Here is an 18,460-nt window from a genome sequence, read left to right as displayed (position 1 = left end):
AAAATAGCAATAACCTTTTGGATATAGGGGCAGTAGTATATCAGATACTTTTATGAGTCTGTTTATTTTCACCCTTAAAGTGTTTGCATTCTGCCACATAATTTTGGCTTCTCTGCCTTATAAAAAGTTAAACTTGATCTTAAGATAGCAGTCATGTGGGAGCACCTATTTTATATTTTCCTTTTCTTCCTTATATTCCGTTCTGTAAAATGGGGAAATAATTCCTTCTCCTATCTCATCAGAGGTAGGAGTGATGATAGGAGGCAGTGAGTGGTGTGGTTAAGGCCCAGGCTTTGGAGTCAGACCACTTCATCTGGGTATTGTGAGGGTAAAGGAGGTAAGGCATGCAGCGCCCTCAGCACGGCCTGGGACACAGCGAGTGGTCTGGAAATGTTGGCTGATGCTACTACTTATTGATGATTATTATTTTAAATACTGTTACTGCTGCTACCACTACCACAGCCACTACTGATACTACTAGTAGTGTACTCCTGTGTCATGCAGCGTAATGTAACACAGTTAAGAGCTAGTTGCTCCTGCTAAGAAAAGAAAGATGCTAGAAAAAGGTAGGTGGTGAATGAATAGTTTCAGTTGGGAAATATGAAAAAGTGCTGGAGGCGAATATGGTGACGTTTGCACAACAATGTGAATGAAAATGAGGTTTTCCGAGTGTCAGAGCTCTTTTATTTTCTATAGTGTGGGTAGGACTCAGGCCAGTGCTTGGAGAAGAATGTAGGCATTCTACCTTCGACATTCTTTAAATTTTTGAGTTGGTTTGGAGCCACGTTTTCTATGAAGGGAAAGTATGGTTTTATTTTCATTTTGTTATCTTCCTTTATTTTTCAAATGTTTCCTGGGTTTATTTATTTATTTAATTTATTTTTAAAAATATATTTTATTGATTATGCTATTACAGTTGTCTCATTTTCTCCCCTTCACTCCCCTATACCCTGCACATCCCGTCCCACCCACATTCCCACCTTTAGTTAATGTCCACGTGTCATAAGTTCTTTCGCTTCTACATTTCCCATACTACTCTTACCTTCCCCCCATTTTCTACCTACCATTTATGCTATTTATTCTTTGTACCTTTTTCCCCCTGACCCCCTGCACTTCTCTGTTGCTAACCCTCCGTGTGATCTCCATTTCTGTGGTTCTGTTCCTGTTCTAGTTGTTTGCTTGCTTTGCATTTTTTGTTTTTGTTTCAGGTGTGGTTGTTAATAATTGTGAGTTTGCTGTAATTTTACTGTACATGTTTTTTATCTTTTTCTTAGATAAGTCCCTTCAACATTTCATATAATAAGGGCTTGATGATGATGAACTCCTTTAACTTGACCTTATCTGAGAAGCACTTTATCTGCCCTTCTTTTCTAAATGATAACTTTGCTGGATAGAGTAATCTTGGATGTAGGTCCTTGCCTTTCATGACTTGGAATACTTCTTTCCAGCCCCTTCTTGTCTGCAAGGTCTCTTTTCAGAAATCAGCAGTCTGATGGGAAGTCCTTTGTAGGTGACTGTCTGCTTATCTCTTGCTGCTTCTAAGATTTTCTCCTTCATTTTAATCTTGGTTAATGTAATGATGATGTGCCTTGGTGTGTTCCTCCTTAGATCCAACTTCTTTGGGACTCTCTGAGCTTCCTGGATTTCCTGGAAGTCTATTTCCTTTGCCAGATTTGGGGGGGGGTTCTCATTATTATTTGTTCAAGTAACTTTTCCACATGTTGCTCTTCCTCTTCCCCTTCTGGTACCCCTATAATTCAGATGTTGGAATATTTAAAGATGTCCTGGAGGTTCCTAAGCCTCTCCTCATTTTTTTTTTTTGAATTGTTGTTTCTTCATTCTTTTCTGATTGGATGTTTTCTTTTTTCCTTCTGGTCCATATCATTGATTTGAGTCCCAGTTTTCTTTCCATCACTATTGATTCCCTGTACATTGTCCTTTATTTCACTTAGCGTAGGCTTCATTTTTCCATCTAATTCGCGACCATATTCAACTAATTCTGTGAGCATCCTGATCACCAGTTCTTTGGACTGTGCATCTGATAGGTTGGCTATCTCTTGGTTGCTTGGTTGTATTTTTTTGGAGCTTTGATCTGTTCTTTTGTTTGGGCCTTTTTTTTTTTTTTCTTGATTCGCCTGTTACATAGAGGCAGAGCCTTAGGTGTTCACCTGGGTGGGGCAACCCATGTCACTGGGTTGTGACTCTGTATGTGGGGCAGGGTCCAAGAGGGAACCATGGCCCTTGCTCTGCTCTCTGTTGGATTTGAGTCACTTCTACTACTTCCCTCAAGCAAATTGAGCCCTTCTGGTGCTGATTTTCAGGTGGGTGGGCTTGTGTGGATTCTAGGACCCTGTGGGTCTCTCCAGCGAACTCTCCTGTGAGGCTGGGCATCTATCCCAGCACCTCCACCCCTACAGGTGTTTTCAATTGGTGTTTTGAGGCTTTATTTCCCTGCACTGGGGCCCTGGGTTGCGAGGTCTTTCTCACTTGCCAGTTATGCCTGGTTTACCTGCATGCGAATGTGGGACCGCCTGGTCAGCCAGCCACCTTGTGTGCCCCACCCCTCCACAGTTGTCTGCCTGCTGCTGCCTTGTGTGCCATCTGCCCGCCACGGCTTTGCCGCAACCCCTCTCAGCCTGGCTGCCCGACTTTGCCCCTCCTGCTGGTCTGGATGAATGTGTCTGCTTTAACTCCTTGGTTGTCGAACTTTCATACAGTTCAGTTTTCTCTCAGTACTGGTTGTTTTTTGTTTCTAAATTGTTGTTGTTCTTATTTTGGTTGTGTGAGGAGGCACAGTGTTTACCTACGCCTCCATCTTGGCCAGAAATCCATCGTTATCTTCTTTTAATAATGACAAGATTCTCAAGTTATTTTGTCTTTATAGAAATTACTTTTCAGAAGACTATTTAAATAAAGAGTAAGCATAGCTTTCTTTTTATTTGCTTTATCATTTTTTTCTTATTCTATCATATATGTTTAAGTGTCTCTCTTGGAATGATTGTTTGTCTGGCTGTTGTAATGGAAGAATTACAGGGAGGCTTCTTGGCCACATTTCGGGGCTAAGCAACCCACTGGACTCTTTCGGACCTCTCTGATCCAGGGCCCCACAGTGTGTGTGCGGGCCGGAGGTCCAGGCTGGCATGGCGCTACCTTGACGATTGAGGTGTGACAGGCCGATAGTCAGACCACTCATTACCCAGAGTTGTTTGTGTAGTAGTATTTTAAAGAATTGGTTGAGTAACATTCCATGCTTTTTATTTCATTTTTATTATTTACATATTGACATAGCTCCATTTTAATATGTATTTTACCTCTAAGATGGGGTTAGAGTAGGAATAATTCAGGTCAATTATTGAAAGCTGTAAGTAAATCACAATCACATTGCCATGAAAAAACGCAGACTCTCCATTATTGCAGTGGTACATATAATTCTTTTGAAAGACTTGGATACATTCACATTGACTACTGAAAGTAAAATTAGTCTACTATCGGGGTAGTAAGGGGGCAGGAAGAGTGTGCATTCCCTCCTCCTCGGAAACATAGAGCCAGTGGGGTAGGGGGAGGGTGTGAATGTGGATAATGTGATATAGGCGCTGGGAAAAACATGTATGTAACAGTTGTCGTAAAAATGTAGGCCTTATTTAAACTATTTAACTGATTATTCTTTTTGGTATAACTAGGTACAAAATCCTAATTTGCTAATATGTTCTGTTTCTGGACACTAGTTCAGTTCTTTAATTATAACCTACTATTTGGAATATTAAATATTTCATATTTAATTCTAGGAGAAATCAACCTAGCTTGTTCCAGATATAAACCAACTGTAGTTTTCCCTTACTAATGCAGGTAAAACTGCACTGAGATTAACAGATTTTGTATAAAGTTCTAGAGAATGCATTCCTTTTATTTAAAGAGCTGTTTCAAGTATAAACTTAAAAGGTCACAATTTAGAAATAATGTTCTGCTTAAATATCTTAGATATAAGTGCTAGCTGTTGCGACTTTTGTTTAGACAGAAATAGGTCATTTTCAAGGATACTGATACAAATTCTTCCTGGCATCTGGCTGTAGAGCTAGTCCACCCCTGCTTTTATCTGTAGGTGAATGAATACACAGTAACGCAGCTGGAAAATTTCATCACACTAGATTCATGGTTCCTCTGAACAGTGTTCATCCTGAAGAATCTGATTTGTGATTCTGCCCATTAGCAATGAGACCCATGCTTGTGTTCTGTATTTTCTGTCACAGGGAGAGGAAGAGTTTGATATGCCTCAGCCTCCACGTGGCCATGTCTTACATCGGCACATGAGAACAATCCATGAGGTTCGCACACTCGTCACTCGTGTCATCACAGATGTATATTATGTGGATGGAACAGAAGTAGAAAGAAAAGTTACTGAGGTAATATATACTCTGGGTCTATGTGGCAAATTTATTTCAGAAAAATTACCCTGGCACTTCGCTGTCACCCCCTCCCCTCCACCTTTCCTGTGCTATTTAGCTACTAACACTTCGTTTTCCTCCATCTTTGTGTTAGGAAGATACAAGAACCAGCTTAGAGACTAGGAGTCTTGAATCTTGTGTCTTTTCCAACCATGGGTTTGCTGTTTGACCTCTGGCCACTTATTTAACCAGTTCCATCTTGCTTTCCATTTTTATAAAGAACAGATTGATAAATCTCTGTCATATACAGGAATAAGTATAAAGACTGTATGTATCATTTTTAATCCTTGGAGATTATAATGCAGTTTGGAATTTCTTGCTAGGCTGCATGTTTTCTCATTATTTTTCTTTGTTTTCTCATGTGTTTTTTTTTTCCTCATGTGTTTTCATGTTTATTCACATGTCCTTTCTTGGTCTCCATCCTGTGTGGTTCTGGACCTGTTGGTGAGCAGTGTACCTTTATTGGTCAGTAGGACTCATTCCCAGTGTCAACATAATATTGGCATTTATTGACTGTTATATTGGACAGTGTTATATGCTGACTTTGTTTATATCTAATACTGGCTGAGATTAGACAGGTTTTCTAGATTGAAGATCTGTCACCTTTCTTGGTATATATGCTGACATTTGGGAAACATTTATTAATTGATAAGAGGCACCGCTGTTTTCTTTCTTCACTCAGGCACTTTAATTCTGCCAGCTAGTCCTGTAGGAAGCTGTACTCAGGAATAATTAAACTCTGGTATACAGTTTTATTAAATGGAATATATTATTGTTGTAATTTATTAATGGGCCATTGTGGCCCTCATGTCAGAAAGTATCAAACTAGTGCATTTGGCATTACATACCAAATAATAATAATCCCAGAAATATTTCTTGTAAAATGCTGATTCATCTTCAGTTATAGGTTCATGTAATTTTTTCAGTGTTAGTACTGCTTTGTAAAATGGGTTAACTTAGCAGCTTTATAGAAACAGTTTGCTTTCATGAAAAGTTTTTGTAACTGTTGTAAGTCTACATTGCACTCTATGGAATGTACTATGTCGAGTGTTACACATATTACTTAATGATGTTATATGGTGTTTTCTAAAGTTTATTTTCTGGAAATAGCAGGCCTGCTAGATACTCTGAGGAGAAAATGAAGTTCCATGGTCATATATTTTTTAAAGATTTTATTTATTTATCTTTAGAGGGGAAAGGAAGGAGAGAGGGAGAGAAATATCAATGTATGGTTGCCTCTTGTGTGTCCCATGTTGGGAACTGGCCTACAACCCAGACATGTGCCCTGACTGGGAATGGAACTGTGATACTCTGGTTCGCAGACCCGTGCTCAATCCACTGAACTATATATACACCAGCCAGGCATATTTTTTAAAGTAATGTTTACTATACCCCTGTGGAGTATAGTTTGGGAAGTACTGCCATAATTAAATAAAAGAATGATAGCAACTAACATTTATTGAGCACTAATTATATGCCAGGCACTATTCTAAGGACTTTAAATGATTTAATTTATTTAAACCTCACAGTTAAGCTTTGATGTAGGTACTGTTACTCCCACTTTGCAGAGGAAGACGCTGAGGCACAGCAAGTTAAAATAACTGGCTTAAGGTTACATAGCTATAAATAAAGGAAGTAAAATTCAACCCTGACAGTCTAGTTCTGGAGCCCACATTCCTAACCACTGCACTATACTGCCTTTTAAGAGTGGGAGTAATGTCTGCCAAAAGGGAAGGGTATATAGTAGTTTAGAGGAGAAAGAAACTCATCTGAAGGGAAATTTAGATAAAACCTTTCTGGAGTGGGCCAGAAAGTATTTGAGTTGGACATGGAAGGTTTTAGATATTGGGAGATAAGGGGAAAGGGTATTCCATATAGAAGAAGGCTTCCAAAGAGCAAAAGTGCAGAAGCAGAAAGTATACAGAACACAGGTGGGAACAGTCTGCTGTAGTTGGTGTGCACACAAAGATGGGTAGTGGTGTGAAGGTAGAAAGGGTGAGGTCAGAGGACTCTGGGAACTTTCCCGGCCTCGTCTCTTGCTACCTTTGTTTAGGATCTTTTAAAGATTTTATTCATTCATTTACCAGCAGATTCTTTTTACTATGATCTTAGCATGTTGGTAGGCACTGGGAGTGTGAAGGTAAAAAGATAGTGTCCTGCTCTGGCTGGTGTGGCTCAGTGGATTGACCTCCAGCCTGCAAACTGAAAGGTCACTGGTTCATTTCCTGGTTAGGGCACATGCCTGGGTTGCAGGCCAGGTCCCCAGTTGGGGGCATGAGAGAGGTAACCAATCTATGTTTCTCTTCCTCTCTCCCTCACTTCCCTTCTCTCTGAAAATAAATAAATAAAATCTTAAAAAAAAAAAAGACAATGTCTCTGTTCTTTAGGATCTTACACTCTGCACACAACTTGTTGGTTGCTGTAATGGAGGTGTGGAAAGATGTGTTAGGAAGAAGAGATGGAGCCTATTGGCCTGCCTGAAAGTGGCTAAAAGGCCTCACAGAAGATACAGCGCCCAAGAGTGTGGCAGATAACATTGAGAGGTGGGGGAGAAGGACATGGCTGGCAGAATGAAAAGTTGAGTAAATATATAGGTAGCATGGTGTGCTTAATGAATATTTAGAAACTCAGTATGTTAAGAATGGTAGAGTGGGGAACAATGAGAAAGGATGCAGTTGTGGTTGGTAAGGGCCTAGAGCATAAGGGCTTTGTGTGCCATAGAAAAGAGTTTAGATTTTTGTCTCCTGTTTGTTGGAGGGCCATTAAAGAATTTGGGGGGCCCTTGCTGGTATAGCTCAGTGGATTGAGCATGGGCCTGTGAACCAAAGGATCATGGTTCGATTCCCAGTCAGGGCACATGCCTGGGTTGCAAGCCAGTTCCCAGCAGGGGACAAATGAGAGGCAACCATACATTGATATTTTGCCCCCTCTCCCCTTCCCCTCTAAAGATAAATAAAATCTAAAAAAAAAATAGAATTTGGGGGAAAGGGAGTGATGTGCTTAGATTTGAGATGGACACTTGAAGGTTTTAGATATTGGGAGATAAGGGGAAAGGGCATTCTGTATACAAGGCTTGGTGAGCAAAGGCACCCATGTTATTAATAACATTGCACATTGGGCAAGCAGAGGATACCATCTCTAGATTTTCCAACAGTCATATTAACATTATGTTATTGTGGTTTCTTTTAGCTTTTGTATTTCTTTCTTTCTTGCAGGAGACCGAAGAGCCAGTTGTTGAGTGTCGGGAGTGTGAATCTGAAATTTCTCCTTCAAAGACTGGGGGCTCCTCAGGTGACCTGGGAGACATCAGCTCCTTTTCCTCCAAGGCGTCCAGCTTACACCGAACATCAAGTGGGACGAGCCTCTCAGCTATTCACAGCAGTGGCAGCTCAGGGAGAGGAGCCGGACCAATCAAAGGGAAAACCAGCGGGACAGAACCCGCAGATTTTGCCTTGCCAAGCTCCCGAGGAGGCACAGGAAAACCGAGGTGCAGACAGGGTCTCCAGAGAGAGAGAGCCACAGCAAGGGCAGGGTTGCTGACATTTTAAATATCACAGGAAAAGGGGAGCAATGGGAACCACCCCCCATCCTCCGTCTAGGAGAAATTAAGTTCTTTTCCTCCCCTTTTATTCCTGTTCTGTTTGGGATTTGCCTAGGAGGTAGGGTGCCACCTGTGGAAGTTAGATTTTCTTAGAAAATGTGGAAAACAGGTGAGGGGACTTTGACGGTGCTGGCACATGCTCCTACCACCCCCTTTTTTTGCAGCTTACAAGTGTTTTGGTTGGAAATACAGAAAGTTTGGGGAAGTGACCCCAACGTGACACATCCCCTAGCTTTTTGTTATCCTCTGCAGATGCCCAGAGCCTGAAGTAGAAGAGAATGTGTGCTGTCTTTGAGGGCAGCAGTAGGAAACTTTGTCAGGAGGGAATAGACTTGCGTAGAGGAGGATGTCCTTGGTACCCTGCATTCCCACTCCCCAGCTGACATTTTGGTGGTGGGTGTGTGGACCAGCTCCCTGCTGCCCTGGAGCCCCAGCACATGTTGGCCTGACATGTAGTCTGAGGGCCAAGGGGAGACTTTGGGGAAAGGATTCAGTAGCAGGTGCTATCAGACTAACCTGTCTTCATTCTCTAGTCCTAGAAAAGGGGTCAGTCAGACAGGGGCGCCAGTGTGTGAGGAGGATGGTGATGCAGGCCTTGGCATCAGACAGGGAGGGAAGGCTCCAGTCACGCCTCGTGGGCGCGGGCGAAGGGGCCGCCCGCCTTCTCGGACCACTGGAAACAGGTACCCGGGTAGTGTGAGATATACTTAGTCTATGACTTGTTTAGGAAAAAAGGGCATAGAAAGAAGAGAGGGGATTAGAGAGTATGTGGGGTGTCAGGAGGGAGAAGAGGGGCCCATACCGACTGGGGAGTGGGCAGGGATCAGTGTGAGGCCACCGAGAGACCAGGCTGCTTACGCCTGTGACGGGGTCATCAAAAAATGGGCTGAAGAGACCCATGGACAAAGGAGTGGGAAAATTGCTGGGTGATTGTCTCTTCTCATTGTCACTGTTTTCTCCTGTCTCTTACTCTCTTTAGAGAAACAGCTGTGCCTGGCTCTGTGGGCATAGAGGACATTTCACCCAGCATGTCACCAGATGATAAGTCCTTCACCCGTATCACGCCGAGAATGCCAGACTCCACCAGACGAGCAGACATGGGTGCTGGTGCTTTATGTCGAAGCAACTCCCCAGAGATCCCTTTCCAGGCAGCTGCTGGTTCTTCTGATGGCTTAGATGCTTCCTCTCCAGGGAACAGTTTCGTGGGGCTCCGTGTTGTTGCCAAGTGGTCGTCCAATGGCTATTTTTACTCTGGGAAAATCACACAAGACGTTGGAGCTGGGAAGTATAAATTACTCTTCGATGACGGGTATGAGTGTGATGTGTTGGGCAAAGATATTCTACTGTGCGACCCCATCCCTCTGGACACAGAAGTGACCGCTCTCTCGGAGGATGAGTATTTCAGTGCAGGTAATGGAAAAAGCGGTCTGCAGAGATTCACTGTGCTCTGGGCAGTCCTGTGTCAGAAATCCTATTCCTACCACACTGGTTAGTCTTACCATGGGCTTTTTTGTTGTTCTTTCTTGCTTGTTTATTTTTTATCAGTGTGTTATTTTGGAATAATTCTGTACTTAGAGAAAATTTGCAGAATACAGGGCACTGATAGCAAAGAGTATTTCCATATATTTCTCACCCATCTTTCAGCTTTCTCTATTGTTAACATCTTACATTAGTATTTGTCAGCACTAAGAAACCAGTGCTGGTCAGTGTAGCTCAGTTGGAGAGTTTTTTCATAACTAAGAGGTTGTGGGTTCAATTGCTGGTCAGAGCACATTATGAGGTAGGGGAACCCCCCAAAAAACGGTTTCCCCTGCTAGGTGAGTGTTGTGGGAACCTGTCTGTATCAGTGCACCAGCTGGTGTGAGAGGCTGTGTTCGGCTTCAGTGAATTTTTTTGAGGACTCAGCATGTTTGCCCATTTCATGATGGGTGATTTACGAATACACCTGCCTACCCGGTGTTGAGTATTCAGCAGTTTTTGACCAAAAGCAGCATGACCCCCATGCCCCACCCTCCCTGTTCATCCGATGTCCTCCAGAGTGACTTTCTTTTGTTTCCCTGGATGAAAAAGTCCTCAAAGGGAAACGTTTTTGCCAGTGTGGAAGATGTGAAACAAAAAACAGCAGAAGCACTAAAAAGTATCAAAATTGATGAGTTCAAAAACTGCTCTGAGCAGTGGAAACATCCCCCTGCTTTTCCTGACCTATTCTAGTTGTTTTTTTTTTTTTTTGGTGCCCCCTTGTGTCTAGGTTTTGGGACTAATCCCTGGTCTGGGTGTGTATGGTCCCCCTTTTGGGAACATGTTGGGGGCAACCAGTCTGTGCTTCTCTTTCTCATCGATGTTTCTCTCTCTCCCTCCCTCTCTAAAAGCAATGAAAAAAATATCTTCGGATGAGGATTAAAAACCAACCTTGGCTTATTACTATTAACTAAATTCTGGACTTTAGTTGGATTTCACCAGCTTCTTCACACCCCTTTTCTGGTTGGGAACCCAATCCAGGATCACCACCTTGCATTTAATCCCCCAGCGTTCTTTGATTGCCTCTCATTGGTGACACTTTTTGAATCTTTTCTGGTTTCTCATGACTGACAGTTTTGGGAAGTGCTGTTCAGGTATTTTGTAGAATGTCCTTCAGTTTGGGTTTGTCTTATGTTTTCTCCTGATTAGATTGTAGTATGGGTTTTTGAAAAGAATGCTGCAGAGGGGAAGTGTTCTTCTCATCACATCACATGAGGAAGGAGGGTATGTGACATCCACAGGACATCACTGGTGATGTGAACCTTCGTCACGAGGTTAAGGCTGTGTTTGCCAGGTTTCTCCCCTGTACAGTTAGTGTTTTCCCCTTTCCATTCTCTATTTTGTCACCACTGACTTTTAAACTTACTGCCTGCCTTGATGGGAACATAGTAGGTGAGTGTGGCAGTTATATTGAGATATTTTTGCTGAGTAAGAAGTTGTTTGTGCTGTGTTTGTATGCCTGCACACTCCCCATTTACTTTCTGGTTTGAAAAAACGGTACCTGTTTTTTTTTCTCCCCTGAAGTGGCCAGTTTCCTGTACTGGTGATGGTGAGGGATTTCTGACTGTGATGACTATTTCATGTGCAGTTCTTCGAATGTATTGCCTTGTTTTTGTGCACTACATATTTGTATTGAGTTTGTCATTTTAAATGATCCTTTCTGGGGATTTAAAAAATATATATTTTATTGATTATGCTATTACAGTTGTCCCACTTCCTCCCCTTCATTCCCCTCCACCCTGCATATCCGCTCCCACCCACATTCCCCCCCTTTAATTCCTGTCCATGTGTCATAAGTTCTTCAACTTCTACATTTCCCACACTACTCTTGCCCTCCCCCCTGTCTATTTTCTACCTACCATCTGTGCTACTTATTCTGTGTACCTTTCCCCCCTCTCTCCTCCTCCCACTCCCCTGTTGATAACCCTCCATGTGATCCCCATTTTTGTGATTCTGTTCCTATTCTAGTTGTTTGCTTAGTTTGCTTTTGTTTTAGGTGTGGTTGTTAATAACTGTGAGTTTGCTGTCTTTTTATTGTTCATGTTTTTTATTTTCTTTTTCTTAGATAAGTTCCTTTAACATTTCGTATAATAAGAACTTGGTGATGATGAACTCCTTTAACTTGACCTTCTCTGAGAAGCACTTTATCTGCCCTTCCATTCTAAATGAAAGTTTTGCTGGATAGAGCAATCTTCGATGGTGGTCCTTGTCTTTCATGACTTGGAATACTTCTTTCCAGCCCCTTCTTGCCTGTAAGGTCTCTTTTGAGAAATCAGCTGACAGTCTGATGGGAACTCCTTTGTAGGTGACTGTCTCCTTATCTCTTGCTGCTTCTAGGATTCTCTCCTTCATTTTAATCTTGGCTAATGTAATAATGATTTGCCTTGGTGTGTTCCTCCTTGGGTCCAACTTCTTTGGGACTCTCTGAGCTTCCTGGATTTCCTGGAAGTCTATTTCCTTTGCCAGATTGGGGATGTTCTCTTTTATTATTTGTTTAGATAAGTTTTCCACTTGTTGCTCTTTCTCTTCTCCTTCTGGTACCCCAATAATTCAGGTGTTGGAAAGTTTAAAGATGTCCTGGAGGTTTCTAAGCTTCTCCTCATGTTTTGGAATTCTTGTTTTTTCATTCTTTTCTGATTGGATGTTTCTTTCTTCCTACTGGTCCACTTCATTGATTTGAGTCCCAGTTTCCTTCCCATCACTATTGGTTGCCTGTGTATTTTCCTTCATTTCACTTAGTGTAGCCTTCATTTTTTCATCTAATTTGCGGCCAAAATCAACCAGTTCTGTGAGCATCCTGATCACCAGTGTTTTGAACTGTGCATCTGATAGGTTGGCTATCTCTTGGTCACTTAGAAATATTGGCTCTGGGGCTTTGATTTGTTCTTCCATTTGAGCCAGTTTTGGGTGGGTGGTGGTGGGGTGGTCTGGTCGGGCCTGTTATGTAGTGAGGGGCGGAGCCTTAGGTGTTCACCAGGGTGGGCAACCTACGGTTGCTGGGTTGTGATGCTGTATGTGGGGCGGGGTCAGAGGGAACAGTGGCACTTACTTCGCTTTCTCTCTCTCGGATTTCAGTCCCTTCTGCTGCTTCACACAAGCCAGTTTAACGGCCCTTCTGGTGCTGGTTCCTAGGTGGGTGGGTTTGTGTATGTTCGAGGACCCTGTGGGTCTCTCCAACAAACTCTCCTGTGAGGCTGGGAGTCTCTCCCAGCACCTGAACCCCCACAAGTGTTTTCAATTGGTGCTTTTAGGCTTTATTTCCCAGTGCTCCTGGGTTGCGTGGTCTGTCCCACTCCTTGTTTTCCCCGTGCCCAGGGTCTGCCAGCCACTGCTTTTCCTGCCTTGACCCCTCTCCACCAGCTTCAGACTCTGCCCCTCTTACCAGGCTGGATGAATGGTTGTTGGACTTCCGTACAGTTCAGTTTTCTGTCAGTTCTGGCTGGGTTTTTTTTGTTGTTTCTGTATTTTTGTTGTCCTTAATTTTGCTTGTACAAGAGGCAGCGTGTCTGCCTCCACCTCCATCTTGGCCAGAAGTCCTGGGGATTTTTTTGAACATGGATTGGGATATAGTGGGCAAAAATACCCCCCTGTTGTAGTCTCTCCAGACTCCTGTGACTTGGCCTCCCAAGTAGTTGATGTTTGCCCCTTTGTTTTAGTGTTAAATGGGCCATTTCACCTTCTAGTTCTGGTTAAAACTTAGCTCTATGTGACATTATTTAGTAGGATATGGGTCGAGGTCTTTTATGACCTGTGACTGACATAGTTCGTATCAAATGCATTTGTTGCTCTTTCAGGGGTAAAGCCACCCTTGGAGGTCCACATTTGTTCCTCTTAAGACAAAGAGACAGTTCTGTATCCAGAGTGAGTTGGTGACATCAAGGGTGGGATTCTGTGTCCCCGTTTATTGAGGGTGTCCACCAATGTCAGCACTGGATGGCTTCTGGTTCTGTCGGGTCTTCATGAGTGTGACATGCACTGTTGGACTTGGGCTTCTTTTTGCTTTTGAGGGTCTTTGTGATTTATTTTGGTGATGGGAGATTTAGGCCAGGAGGTAAACAAGCAGAAGAGAGAATGATTCTGTGGTGTACATAAGGAGAGAACTGCAGCCTGCTTTCTCCCCTGTATTGTTTTTCCCCTTGGTGGCTTAAGTTCTGGCTTTCTTTAAGCCCTTCATTCAAGCCTAGACTAATGGGAGAGAACAAGTAGATCCTTGTTTATGGGAATGAAAAAGTGTTTATATTAATGCCCTGGTTGTATATATGTGTTGTGTTTATGTGTGTGTGTGTGTGTATAAATTGTTTATTGATTGATAGAGGGCAAGAAGTGTCATCTTTTTCACAGGATTAGAAACAGGTCTTGCTGCAGCTTGCTGGCAGTAGAATTAGGCCTGTGTACAGGTCTTGTAATTCTAGTCCAGCGTCCTTTACACCCACATTCTGTTTTTTCTAACCTAAAGGCCTATCTTTAAGTTCTGAATCAGAGCAAGAGCAGGAAAGTAGATAATAGGGGGGAAGATTAGGCAGGAGAGGCAGGCTTCTTTTTTCCCTTTCTTTGCTCTATTTCGACATTTATTTTGCTACACAGAAATAAACACATAGACAAATGCATTCTCTCTTAGAATGATGTCATCTTTCACCTACAGCTTAACTCAAGAATTATCACTCGGCCTCCAGAGAAGCCAAGAATTAGTACTTATAATGGGATCATTAAGTCCTGACTGGGTGGTTCAGTTGGTTAGAGCATCATCCCGATATGCCAGGGTCGTGGGTTTGATCCCCAGTCAGGGCATATACGAAAAACAAAGGATGCATCAGTAAGTGGAAGAACAAATTGGTGTTTCTCTTTCTCTCTCTTAAATCAATAAATAAAAATTTAAAAAATAAATGGGATCATTAAGAGACCACATGCCATTTTACCTCAAGAACGATTTGAACCACCTACAATCTGTAAAGGAACCACCTCTCCTCAGGGTGGTAGCTATGTATATCCTAAGTGGTGGTGGTGTTTGGGATCAACAGCTGGGATTTTGTTAAATCGTAACTTCAGCCCATTGTTGGATCCACTAATTCTCTGACCTAGCCTGTTCTGGAGGGCCTTTGTGAGCGGATGCTGGGCACTGAAACAACAGCAAGCTGCTTTTATGTTTTCTCCACCCAGGAGTGGTGAAAGGGCATAGGAAGGAGTCTGGAGAGCTATACTACAGCATCGAAAAGGAAGGCCAAAGGAAGTGGTATAAGCGAATGTCTGTCATCCTGTCCTTGGAGCAAGGCAACAGACTAAGAGAGCAGTATGGCCTTGGCCCGTACGAGGCAGTAACGCCCCTCACCAAGGCAGCAGATATCAGCTTAGGTAAGATCTTTGCTTCCTGAACAACTGCCTGTGGGCCCCTTACCCTCCCTGTGGTGGGAGGGATGCTTCCCTAAATCTTACTAGTCCTCTGTCCACCATCTCTTTACGAGATGGTGGTAAGGTGTCATTTTCTGGAGCCACTGCCCAAGTCCTTAGATTGTTCTGGCCTCCGCAGTTCTGTAGGGGAACAAATACAATTCATAGATTGAAATAGAAAACCATGGTGGCCTTCAAAGAGGCTTCCTGCCCCTGTGGGGGCTGATGAAAGGTCACGGTGATGTCTAAATCAGGCTCTGCCCAGCGTTTTGGAGTTCAGGGCCTTGTGTCATAGGAGTTGACCAACCTCTGACTTATACTGTCACAGACAATTTGGTGGAAGGGAAACGGAAACGGCGCAGTAACATTGGCTCCCCGGCCACACCCACTGTGTCCAGCAGCAGCGGTACAACCCCGGCCCGGAGGGTTACAGAAAGCCCTCGTGCCTCCACGGGAGTTCTCTCAGGCAAAAGAAAACTTACCACTTCTGAAGAGGAACGATCCCCTGCCAAGAGAGGCCGGAAGTCTGCCACTGTGAAACCTGGTAAGTGCTTCCTTTTGCCTCATTCTCTCTCAGACCATGGGCAGATGCAAGGTCAGCTGCTAGAGAGATAGAGCCTGGCATGAGGCAGTGGCTGCTGTGTCCTGGCTACAAAGTTGCAGGCCCTCACAAGCCCACAGGTGGTAGGTACTCAGACAGCTTTCTGCATCCCCTTTCCCCACTTCCCAGCATAATACAGTGTGGGGAGATAGGCCAGCTTTGATGGGAAACATTCATTGACTTCTGTGTAGGTTCTAGGAAAGAAAGAAGTGTTGAATTTTAAGCAGATTCAAAACAGGTGAAATTTGTCTTAGATCTCTTCCTTTGCCTGGCATCGTCTTCTACCTCTGGAAGCTCTGCTCTCCTCTGGTACTCAGGACCTGCAGCTCCCCTTTCCCTACTATCTCTTAGTGCTTTGCCTAAGAGACACAGTAGAGTCCCTTATGCTTCATATTAACAGAGGAGTTCAGTCCTTCTGTTGTATACTGGACTCTACTGTGGCTAGACCCAGCCACTGTGGGTTGGGGAGATGCAGGGGTAAAGTCCCCAGAACCTGCCCCAAGGGAGCTCTCTTAGTCTAGCAAACTGGGGAAGTTATTGGTGGTTACATTGTCCTGACACCAGAGCTCCTTTTGCTTCCTGTGTTTGAGTTGTGTTATCTCTGTATCTGTTCAACACCTCTGCTGTGTTTTAGGATATGTGAGTCACGGAACTCTGTGCTTCATACGTATTACCTCATATAATCCCTATGAGCTGTAGGTGCTAGAATTCACTTCCAGTTAAAGAATCTGAGGCACAGAAAAGTTGGCTAAATTTTCTGAGGTATCTAGAATTCAAATGCAGGCAGTCTGACTTTGAAGTCCAGGCTTATGCATACTACATCACACTTCTCTTACAGCTGGTTTTATTTTAGGGAGGCATGACCTGTCCTGTTAGCCTCCTAATGAGCCTACGATTCAGCTTCTCCAAGTCAGGTATTTTTTTCTTCTCAAGGTCTTATTGGTTGCACTCTTTACATGGGTGTTCTGGGAGTCATGGGCCGGCTGGTTCACTTCCCTACCCTGCTGGTGGTGGAGACCAGGACGGTTGAAGCAGGCTGTTTTGATGTGGCTCCATAACATGCAAAAATACTTTTACTACCAATTATTCTATACACCATTCTGGTGATGTCAGGGTTCATCTGTTGGGAACAAAACAGCGTTGTGGGTTTTTCGTTGTTTTTTTTTAAGCCTGCTTCAAAATAACACATATGCTGGAGGAAAATCAGAGCACCGGGCAGGGAAATGGACTGAAGACATCAGAGTATTTTCACAATTACCTAATCTTTGCATTAGAAATGCCTCTTTCCTCAGATGACCTCCGAAGTATTTGGTTTGGCTGTACGAGAGCAATACTAGTTGATTTTCATTTATGAAAACAAGTATACATTGTCCTCACGGTGAAAAATGTAAATATATGAAATTTCTTGGCACTGTTTGTTTTATCCTAGGTTGCTGGTCATAGGAATGGTCTTTGGGGGAAAGTTCATCAGGACCTTGCCTCCCCGTCCTGCCGTGCCCAGGCCGTGGTCTGCATCCGTCTTCTAACTGCCTCTGTCCTTCCAGGTGCGGTGGGGGCAGGAGAGTTTGTGAGCCCCTGTGAGAGTGGAGACAACATGGGTGAGCCCTCCACCCCTGATGAGCAGAGAGGCCCTTTGCCTCTCAACAAGACCTTGTTTCTAGGCTATGCCTTTCTCCTTACCATGGCCACAACAAGTGATAAGTTGGCCAGCCGTTCCAAACTGCCAGATGGTCCTTCAGGAAGCAGTGAGGAGGATGAGGGTAAGGCCCTAGGGAGCCCAGGGGGGTTTGACATATGTGCACTTTCTTCCTTTCCATTCACTTTATGAGCCTGGGGGCCCCCAGCCATCTGTAGAGGAAGCAGGACAGTTGGCAACTGGGTCTTTCTTGGTAAGGGAAAATTTATGGTCTGTTTTACAAAATTCCTCTTAGTAAGTGGTTTATCAAGATGATCCTGTTAGGTAGATGGGCGATAGATCTTATCATCTGTTTTATGGATGAGAACATAAGCTTGAAGAGGTTAAATAATTGCTGTTTGTCCACAGTAATGGTAGATTGGGACTAGAACCCACCGCTGATTATACCCTACTACAGTCATCCAAATCAGTTAAGTTTCTGAATTCCCATCTGTATTCTAGAGGCAGTTGCCAGAGAAAACCCACATGGGGTGAAGTTCATTCTCTTGAGGTCTGTGTGTGAGCCTGGGGACATGGGGTGCTCCAGGGCTCTACATCCCTAAGCCTTTTTGACTCTTGTACTATTCTTTAACCTTAAACTATAACTCTGTACATTGTATTTCTATGTTATCTGTTACTTAGTGAAGGCTGCAATGAGGAGAGGTAAAATTATTTCAGCTGTCTAAAGTGTGATCTAGGAGAGAAAATGGACAGATACAAGTGTATACACTTAATATAAGTGATAGCAGTGTCCCAAATGTGTCTGTAAATGCTAAAGGTCCAAGTGGAATGATACTTTCTACAAGTTCGAATTCTAGCTAATGTTGAGTCTTGCAAGAGGGCATTGAATTAGGGAACGTGGTTATCATAAATAGTACCACTGCAGATTTGTGATGGTTGGCATTTCAGGTATGTGATTGACTCTTTTCTAATTAACCAAAAGCATCTCTTAGCAACTGCAGCAATGTGGGGATCCGAACAGGTTCGTGGGAAGGATGGTCAGGGAGTGGCAGTTAAGGGTTATGCTCTCAGGAAGGTGCTTAAACAGAGCCGTAAGTGCAGAGGCCCTGGGGTGTGGGAGCAGGTGTGGCATGTGTGGGAGTTTCAAGGTTAAGGCTACACCAAGCCTGGTTTATCAGAATTCAGGTAGGTGCATTGGGACATAAGGTGCGTGAAGAATTTCCTAGCTAAGAATGTAGTTTTACTCTGATCATAAGTAATGGGAGTCCCTTGAGGAT

The 18,460-nt window shown here is 43.5% G+C and overlaps 1 protein-coding gene across 3 annotated transcripts in view; it reads left to right on the top strand.

Annotated features, from left to right (window-relative positions):
* TP53BP1 (tumor protein p53 binding protein 1) overlaps positions 1 to 18,460 on the top strand; it is an 85,946-nt gene that overhangs the window by 62,601 nt on the left and 4,885 nt on the right. For 2 of the 3 annotated variants that reach the window (XM_037154930.2, XM_037154932.2), the window contains 7 exons: positions 4,248 to 4,400; positions 7,658 to 7,929; positions 8,577 to 8,726; positions 9,023 to 9,453; positions 14,719 to 14,910; positions 15,275 to 15,490; positions 17,092 to 17,307. In XM_037154930.2, the coding sequence (XP_037010825.2) occupies positions 4,248 to 4,400; positions 7,658 to 7,929; positions 8,577 to 8,726; positions 9,023 to 9,453; positions 14,719 to 14,910; positions 15,275 to 15,490; positions 17,092 to 17,307 (1,630 nt within the window). The remainder of the gene's footprint in view (positions 1 to 4,247; positions 4,401 to 7,657; positions 7,930 to 8,576; positions 8,727 to 9,022; positions 9,454 to 14,718; positions 14,911 to 15,274; positions 15,491 to 17,091; positions 17,308 to 18,460) is intronic. The other variant, XM_037154931.2, reaches the window with a different exon arrangement.

Source organism: Artibeus jamaicensis, unplaced genomic scaffold (assembly GCF_021234435.1).
Source record: "Artibeus jamaicensis isolate MK-2021 breed Jamaican fruit bat unplaced genomic scaffold, CSHL_Jam_final contig_1132, whole genome shotgun sequence".
NCBI lineage: Eukaryota > Metazoa > Chordata > Mammalia > Chiroptera > Phyllostomidae > Artibeus > Artibeus jamaicensis.
Note: the sequence above shows the minus strand (reverse complement) of the source record. Positions and strands in the feature narration are given on the sequence as shown.